At 50.3% G+C, this 8,983-nt stretch overlaps 2 protein-coding genes across 3 annotated transcripts in view; one reads left to right on the top strand and one right to left on the bottom strand.

Moving 5' to 3' along the window:
* Window positions 1-1,095: 1,095 nt before the first annotated feature.
* On the bottom strand, window positions 1,096-7,943 carry LOC116070294. 2 transcript variants are annotated; one of them, XM_031341592.1, is made up of 5 exons: window positions 7,812-7,943; window positions 6,750-6,823; window positions 2,551-2,718; window positions 2,034-2,165; window positions 1,096-1,328 (listed from the first exon to the last, which is right to left on the bottom strand). In XM_031341592.1, the coding sequence occupies exons 2-5, from the start codon at window positions 6,820-6,822 to the stop codon at window positions 1,192-1,194; spliced, it is 510 nt and encodes a 169-aa protein (XP_031197452.1). In that variant the 5' UTR covers window position 6,823; window positions 7,812-7,943; the 3' UTR covers window positions 1,096-1,191. The 2 variants fall into 2 exon arrangements, with proteins under 2 accessions (XP_031197452.1, XP_031197453.1); XM_031341593.1 differs by having other exon boundaries at window positions 7,792-7,908.
* Window positions 7,944-8,009: 66 nt separating this feature from the next.
* The window catches only part of Emc8 (ER membrane protein complex subunit 8), a 9,221-nt gene continuing 8,247 nt past the window's right edge, over window positions 8,010-8,983 (top strand). The window contains exon 1 of the mRNA XM_031341591.1: window positions 8,010-8,376. Within this exon, the coding sequence (XP_031197451.1) occupies window positions 8,155-8,376 (222 nt within the window). The 5' untranslated portion in view covers window positions 8,010-8,154. The remainder of the gene's footprint in view (window positions 8,377-8,983) is intronic.

Here is an 8,983-nt window from a genome sequence, read left to right as displayed (position 1 = left end):
TTGGCTTGCCTGGGCAGAAAGCCCAGGCCCTGCTCAGACTCCTTGGACCAATACCCACTCTTGCATGAGCACTGTCCAAGCACGAGGATCTCTTCCTCTTCCCTTCCAGACAGGTTCTTTGGAGCTTACACGGGACAAGGCAGTAGCGTGTCTCCCAAGTGCTTGCTAGGTGCCAAGTGGGCACTCATAAAGCTGCTGCTCACCAGGCTGCAGCTCTGCTGCCAGCTTGTAGCAGATGTTACAACATGGGGCCTGAGGTATGCTGGGCTCTACCGGCCACACCCCAGCTCTATCACTGCAGTTTGGTTTTGTCAGGGTCTATGTAGCCCTGGTTGTCCTAGAACTCACAATGTCAGCCAGACTGTCCTCAAACTTACTGTAATCATTCTGCCTCTGCTTCTGCCATCTGAGTGCTGCGATGGAGAATGTGGTCACCATACATGGCCAGTTCTTACAGTCTGGCCTGCTCTGCACAGCCCAGAGGTTACCTCTATTCAATTGTGACAATTTCAAGAGATAGAAAGTCTCAGAAGTAGCTCATGGCAATTTCTGTAGGCTACTGTACAGGGTTGTGTCAAGCTACCCTAACAGGATTTTAAGACCATGTAAAAATGTCACAATCTACAATCTCCCAGACCACCATAGTAGTCAGTCTAGTTTCAATTTTTTTTGCTTGTTTTTCAAAACAGGGTTTTCCTGTGCAGCCCTGGCTGTCCAGGAACTCAGATATCTGTCTCCCTCTGCTCCCCGAGAACTGGGAGTCACCACTGCCTGACAGGTTCGATTTTTATACATTCTTCCTCAACAAGTTAAAATGCAAGTCCCCTACTCAAAATATATTTTACCCATCACAGTGGGTAGAAATGCTTGTCATTCGGCCTGGTGACCTAAACTTGACCACATCAAAATGGGAGACGAACACCAACTCCCACCTTGTTCTGTTCCCTACACATGTGCCCTGACACACATCACACACAATAATGCAACTAGCAAAAAACCTTAAAACCCTCCTCACTTCCACTGTGAGAGACACCTAGCATCTCAGTAGACAGGTACCTTCATTTACTGGCAACCAAAGAATGAACCACACAGGCGTCACGTAAACTGGTCGTTTATTAGCATGGACCACTGGACACGGCATCTTCCAGCATGCCGAGTAAGGGAGGGAGGGAGCCAGTAGGTAGCAGGCTCTCACTTCTTCCACTCATTCTTGTCGTAGTCCCACTTGGCAGAGAAGCCCTGAATGGGGTTGACCTTCATATCCAGCATCCGCTTGGTCTGCATGGCCACCCACTCACGATCAAAGGTATGAGGGATGGGGCCATACACTGTGGGACAGAACAACTCTGTGAGGAAGGCTGCCCCTCCAGGATACACAGCCCAAGCCTTCCATAGCTCAGGTTCTCCCATCAACAAGCCAAGTCACCTGCCCCCCAACCCCTCTCTCACACAGCCTTTAATCCAGGGCACTAGTAACTCCTATCTCAGAACCTTCCTTGCTGGTGAAAGGTCAGCAGGGAAGTCCTATGTATTAAGCAGTCAGACTCCACAGGGTGGCCGAGCACACAGCTAGGGTGCCACCCAGAGGGCTGGCATGTTAGTAATCTGCAGCCGCGCTGAGGAAGAGAGGGCCTGCTCAGAATGCAACATGACCTGACCCAGAAAGAATGCATGTCAGAGAGCAGGCAAGCTCAACAGTGTCCAAACACTATGGAAAAGGCCTAACACCCCAGACTCCAGATGCTCGGGAACAGCCAGCCATGCAGCCAATAGTCTGCTAGCTCACACTATGTGGTCCTCTGTGGACATCAGACTTAATTAAGCAGATTCAGGGTTACAGAACATGGTATGCTATACAAAGCAAACCTATCTTGCTCTGCCACAAGGACAGCTGGCCATGCAAAAGGCTCTAGCTCATAACTGTTCCCATGATTACAGTGTCTCTATCCATCCTGAGCTTGGAGGTCACATGAGACCCCAACAGTACCAAGAGTTACAGCCATCCTGGGCCTCACCTTACCCTCTCCACTTACCATAGCTCTTCTCCCAAATCAGAACAAGCGCAGTGAAGCCGATGAAGAACATGGCCAAGCCCACAACTGTCTTCCACTCATTGGTGCCCCTGTTCATCTCAGCGAAGCTCTCGTTAAACTGGATGCGGTACACTGAACGAGACAGATACAAGGTAAAGAACAGGCACAGAGGGCTCTGCCCTGCTCCAGAAGAAACCCATCCCAGAGACAGCACAGGCTAGGCCAGAACACACAACTGTGCACAGATCTGCGCTCACACACCAGCACACATGGAGGGAGAAAATGCAGAGCTGACTGTGAGGTCACAAGGCTCCTCGACGCTGCTTTCACAGCTCACCTTTCCGAAAAGCAGCACCCATCATGTGTACCTAAAAGCTGTCATCTCCACGCCCTGCTCCTCACTAAGGGCTAAGCCAACAGTATTGAATAGATACCCAGAAGCCCAGCCAGGAGATCTGATCTGGTACAGTCACCTCCACACACTACTGAGTTTTTGTGCACACCCTCTGATACCCACATTGGACTTTCTCATCCCTGGAAAGGCTGCTCCAGTCGGCCTTCTCCTTCTCCTTCAGGGCCTTCTGGCTGGCAGACAGCATGGTGACATGGGCCACATCAGGCAAGGGGTAGTCACGCCGATCAACGTAAGCAGGGAAAGCATAGTCTTCACTCTTCACAACACCCCCTAAAACACATAGGATAAATCTGAAAACTTGTGTGGACGGGAGTCTAGGGACAAGGGCACTAACAGGTCAATGGTTAAAAAGAAAGCCTGACCTAACCAAACCCTAGGACTTACAGTCACCAAAGGCAAAACTGGGACTGAGGGTTATTTGTTGGACAAGCAACTGGACTGAATGAAGACCCAACCACAGGGTCTCACACTCAGATCATAAAACTCAAAAAGAGAAAGGCGGTTGTTACAGAGTCCTGATGGGTCACTGTGACACCAGCAGCCTCATACACTGAGCCACCCCTCACTAGTTTATTAAGGACTTACCAAGTACCTACTGCTCACTAAGGCTAACTCTGGGCACATATGGATAGGGTTGTCAGGAAACAAGCATCTCTACTCTCATGGGCTCATACTCTGTGAGAACCGAGCAAGACATGACATGCGGGTCCCACTTGAATGTCCATGTGTCAGGAGCAGGTGGCCCTCGAGACTCCAAGGGAAGAATGCTGTGCTCAATAAGCAGACCCACAGCTGGTCAGTTCTGCTTTCCTTCAGATGTTTCCCACTTAAAACACTCAAAAACAGTCAAGTCAGCCCAAAGTGAGCAGTGGAAAGTGCCAGACCAGAGGGAAGGGTCCAGTCACTCCATCACACCATCACAAAGAGCATGCACCTGCCCATCACTCATGACTCACCAGGACAAAGCTCAGGCTACAGGAAACCAAGCTGGATTGTGCCCCCAAGGTTTCCTGTTGCCAAAAGCTCTAATTTGCCCCAGCTGTCTGTAGGTAAAAGCTTTGCAGAAATGCTTTCCCTCCTAAGCTCAGGCCCATGTCTGAATCTACAGGTCATGTTGGTACACAATAAACTAAGCCTTAAGCAGTACTGTGGTCCTTCCACATGTTTATTTTGGTACATAAATTGCCAGTGAGTCTCCACTCTTCTGTTCAACCTCATCCCAACAGAATCTGAACCAAAACAGCCAGAATTACTCTCCCACTTTAACTCCTAGCATCCCATAAAACTGGGCATGGCCGGGCGGGATGGCGCACGCCTTTAATCCCAGCACTTGGGAGGCAGTGGCAGGTGGATTTCTGAGTTTGAGGCCAGCCTGGTCTACAGAGTGAGTTCCAGGACAGCCAGGGCTATACAGAGAAACCTTGCTCAAAAAACAAAACAAAAAACAAAAACAAAACAAAAAGCTGAGCATGATACCACACATGGAACCCAAGCACTGAAGGCTGAAGAAGGAAGATCTCAAGCTTGAGAACTGACTGAGCAGTCACAGAAACTCTGTCCTAAAACTAGGAGACAATGATCAGAAAAAGAATGGCAACTATTGAACATTCTTACCAAGTTCAACACACTCTCAACCCCATTTTCTAGGCTTAAAAGACTTAGATTGCAGGCTACTGAAGCAGATGTAAACCAGGGTGAGAATGTTCTAGAATCAATCAACTATGATGATAATGGCACTTACCAGCAAATATAGTAAAAGAAATGAGAAGTGGCTTCAGTAACCCAATGGATTGTGTCAATTACAGCTCAGCTATTAGACTGCCATAAACTCTCATGCTCTCAGAGCACAATAGCCATAAAATGCTATATTCCAGATCAAGAGTGGGTAAGTTATTTTCTACGTACACTTCAGAGCTTTGTGTCTGTCTCCGGGATCAGAGGAAAACAAAGGCAAGACAGTCCTATTTTAAAAGGCAGAGGTGCAGAGCCCACAGCTTTCTCAAAGCTGCAGCCACCTGTGCAGGACCAGGCTCCACCATGCCCAAGTGTGCCAAGTGTGGCAGGGAGGTGACCTCCCTTGAGTGAGTGATCTCACCAGGAAGGACTGGCATCATCCTCACCTGAAGCACGAGAAATGTGGAAAGACACCGACCGCTGGGGGCCATGCCAAGCACAAAGACCAGTCCCAAGCAACCATCCCTGCTCCTCAACCTCAACCACACCTAAGGGCTGTGGGTGAGAGGAGCTGGCAGCCTTAATTTCAAGTAGACCCAGGTTGCAGAAACCTTCCCTACCAGGCTGGAGAGATGGCTCAGCGGTTAAGAGCACTGACTGCTCTTTGAAAGGTCCCAAGTTCAAATCCCAGCAACCACATGATGGCTCACAACCATCTGTACTGAGATCTGATGCCCTCTCCTGGTGTGTCTGGAGACAGTTACAGTGTACTTACATATAATAATAAATAAATAAAAAGAAACCTTCCCTACCTACCCAGGCACACGCAGGCCTCAGACATCAGAGGTTCTCAGTCGCCCTTCATACCCTTAGTAAGCCTGAATCTTTGGGAGGGTATTTACAAAATTATAAAAGGGCAAAAAAAAGCAAAGACTCTGCAATCAAAAGATCACTTCTGTTCTCACCCAAGGTGAGTGTTGCCCGGCTTGTCAGACGTCAGGCTCAGATCCTTTCTCAGTCACATCACACCAGGAATACCTCAACTGACAGCAGTGCCCCAGCGGAGTCCCAAAGCTCCATAAAACTGTTAGCACAGATGTCCACGAGGACAACGAGGAGATTACAGCTCCTTGTCCAGTGACCAGACTACTAAAAAAATGCCAAGCCAAACGAAAACTGGTCTGGCAGAGATGTCTGTCCTTGGATGTCACAGCATGTCCTTTCATGCTGGTTAATAAAAGAGGGATTGCCCTTACCCAGACACCCCTCAGAAACACTTATGTGTCAGCCTGCGCCTATGATGTTCCAGGGAAAGCAACAGGACACAGCACTGTCATTGCTTCAGGATGCTTCACTGACCACCAACATGGAGGGCCGCTGCAAGGAGAATGCATGCTGCTGTCTGGGCCTCTAGATGGACAAACCTTCTTCTCCAAACTTCTCTGCAGCCCAAGCCTCACACCTTACACTGCTAGTCGTCCTTCAGCAGCAAAACTCTCTTCTAGAAGCCTTCAGCGTGCCAGCCAGGCTATACAGTCCACCTCTGGGGCTGTCTAACAATACCTTCACATAGCCAGCCTGCTCCGTATTGCAAGCTCTCTGTGGAAGGTCCACCTCACACATTCTCTTTTTCTCGGTGCCTAACACTGGTATGAAGAACACGCTTCACAAATGCCAAGTTAAAGCGGTGATCCACCAGGCTCAGAACCAAAACCTTGTGTGTCTGTGCATGTCAACTGAGAAGGCAGATCCTTAAGACACCAGCAGCTAGTCCATGATTGAAATGAAATCCACACAGCTCAAACTCATGCCCACCAACCCCCCTTTGCTTCCATTGCTTTTGGGAAGGCCTAATAAGTTCACAGAGTTTTGTGGAAGGAAAAGATTAAAGTAAGATATGGAGACAGACAGAAGGGACATTTACAGGTGTGGTACTGAACCTTTAACCACAGCATTCAGGAGGCAGAGTCAGGAACCCTGTGAGTTCAAAGCCAGTCAGAACTACACAGTGAGACTGGAAGGAAGGGAGGAAGGAGGGGAGGGAAGAAGGGAGGGAGGGAGGGAAGAAGGGAGAGAAAAATATAAGAAAATAAAGCAAGCAAAGGCCCAGACTAATAGGATTTATTCATGCTCCTTCAAGCAGACAAACGCCCTGTTCAAATTCTCATCTCTCCCTAAAATCCCTGCAAGGTCAAGCTGCCAGGCATCTTAGACATAAGGGCAAAAAGATATTAAGTTAGCCTACTTGAAAGTAAAAGTTGCCGGGCAGTGATGGCACACGCCTTTAATCCCAGTGCTTGGGAGGCAGAGGCAGGTGGGTTTCTGAGTTCAAGGTTAGCCTGGTCTACAGAGTGAGTTCCAGGACAACTAGGGCAACACAGAGAAACCCTGTCTCGAAAAACCAAAAAAAAAGAAAAAGAAAAAGAAAAAAGAAAAGAAAGAAAGAAAAAGTCCTTAGTCAGGCATGGTGGTGCACATGCACATCTTTAATTCCAGAATGAGAGAGGCAGAGGAAGGTTAAGTCTCTGCATTCCAAGGCAGTTAGAGCTACACAGAGAAACCCTGTCATGAGAAACCAAAAAAAGAAAACAGAAAAGGGAAGGAAGGGAAGTAAAAGACCCACTTACCATGTGCTCGAAGGCACACCGAAGTAGAAATGGCTCTCTTGCCAATTAGGCTAAGTGCCCTGGTAGCCAACATTCTGAAAGACAAAAACACGTATCTCTAATAATGAGAGAAAACACCTTTTAGCAGGAATCTTTTTGCCACAGAACATTAAGGAAGTAAATGCAACTTATTTCCCCGACGTTAAATGGTTTGGTTTTGTTGTTGTTGTTGTTGTTATGACTTCATCAGCTTTTTAAGGCACAGGTTGGCCTGGAAGCTTCCACTGTATCTTCCTCTACCTTCTATGAGCTGGCATTACAGGCCAGAGGCATGCACCCGGGATCCGGTTTTTATTACTGATTCGAAGGCATGAAGTAGCACAGGATGCGGTTCCTCTACTTCGTGGGCATTTATGGAGCTTCCTGATATCAAACCAAGGGCTGTAATATACATGGCTTTGGCCAATTACTAAAAAACCCGGCTTCTTAGAAATTAACTAGAAAGACGAAATGCTAGAACTCGGTATAGCACGGTATAGCTGTTCCTCGCTGTGACGGTGGTAACACACCGCCTGCGACTGGGTTTTATTTTAAAAATCGACTTGCGAAGAGACTGCAAAGGGTTAGCGGAGGAGGCCGCCCAGGCCCTGGCCCTGGCCCGCTTCCCGTCCCTGCGTCCCGCGGGCGACCTGGATGACCCAGTCACCCGCCCCAGCAACCCGAGCTCCACGCCTCACTTTAGCACAACCCCGTGGATTCGCTCCCCGAGAGAGAACATCTGAGCCCGAAAAAAAAATAATAATACAACGCCCGGGGCGGCAGAAACCGTAGCGTGACGTCAAGGCTCTGTTCGCGGTCCCTCGGGCCTGGCGGAGCCGGAACGCCCGAAGCTGGGCAGGCCGGAGCCGAACGGCAAGAGGGGACGCAAGACAACAGACCCGCCCGGGAAGCGGGCGCCCCAAGGTCACGGAGCTGCTCAAGTCCCGGGTCCGGGGGCGCCTCAGAGGCACCGCTCCGGCCCCGGCGCTCCAGGTCCTCGGCCCCTCGGCCCTGCCGCCCTCACCCGCTGTCAAAGGCCGTCACCTGCCACTGCTGCCCAGGCGACCGCCGCGACCGCCCTCTACACCCCGGGTGCTCGCGACCGGAAGAGCGGAGCCCGCACCGGAAGAGCAAGATGGTGCCGCGAAGCACCGCGGGAATCCAGGAAGCCCCGCCCACGCCCGCCCGATTCAGAGCGCGGTGCGGCGACTGTCGCGAAAGGCCGAGCGGACCGCGGTGCTTTCTGGCAAACGCTAGCGACTACGCTTTCCGGCGCACGGGCTGAGGCGGGAGGCAGCTGCTGTAGTTGGGAGCCTGTGTCGACGTGCAGCGGGGTCGTGTCTTAGACCGTGGTGCGTTGGTCGCGACGCGGCCAGTTAGGCTCAGCATGCCCGGGGTGAAACTGACCACCCAGGCCTACTGCAAGATGGTGCTACACGGCGCCAAGTACCCGCACTGCGCCGTCAATGGGCTTCTAGTGGCCGAGAGGCAGAGGCCGCGCAAGGAGCATCCTCCGGGCTCGGGCAACCACACTCTCTTCGTGGACTGCATCCCGCTCTTCCACGGCACGCTGGCTCTGACGCCCATGCTGGAGGTGGCGCTCACCCTGGTAAGCTCTGGGCCACGGCGGGGTTCTGGGCTGGAGGAAGTCAAGCCAGGGAGGAGGGAGGAGAGTCTGCTCCCGGGCAGGCAGCGTAGCAAGTTCTCGAGGTTTTGTAAAATTACCAAGAAACTGAGTGTGGTGTACAGTCTTAAAACCAGCATCCGGATCTAGGGAGGCAAGCGGAGTTGGAGGCCAGCCTGGTCTACGTAGACCTGGGATGGGTAACATTTAAAGTTTAAACTTAATGAGCTTGTGAGACCACAAAGAAAAAAAGAATGCCTAAATAGCATGAAAACCTCTAGCTTTACAGGCTGTATTTTGTCGGCCCACTTGTCGTTTGTTCCCAGACGTTGAAGACTATCGTAAAACTTGCTGTTTTAACAAGATTATAGGTCATAATACCGACCGCTATTTCTGCTTTTGTTATCAAACTTGCTTTCTCTGCTCAAGAGACAATTGTAAGACCCAGAATGATAACTGCGGCTTGCCTTTATAAAGCCCCGGACTGATTATGGCCAGGTGCGACGTCTTGGAAGCACACTCAGGTGCAGTCCTGACGCAGAAATGAGACCATTAGCTTACCCAGTTTCTTTTTTTTTTTTTTAATATATTT

The sequence above is a fragment of the Mastomys coucha genome, unplaced genomic scaffold (assembly GCF_008632895.1).
Source record: "Mastomys coucha isolate ucsf_1 unplaced genomic scaffold, UCSF_Mcou_1 pScaffold22, whole genome shotgun sequence".
Taxonomy (NCBI): Eukaryota; Metazoa; Chordata; class Mammalia; order Rodentia; family Muridae; genus Mastomys; species Mastomys coucha.
This window is presented reverse-complemented; position numbering and strand designations above follow the sequence as displayed.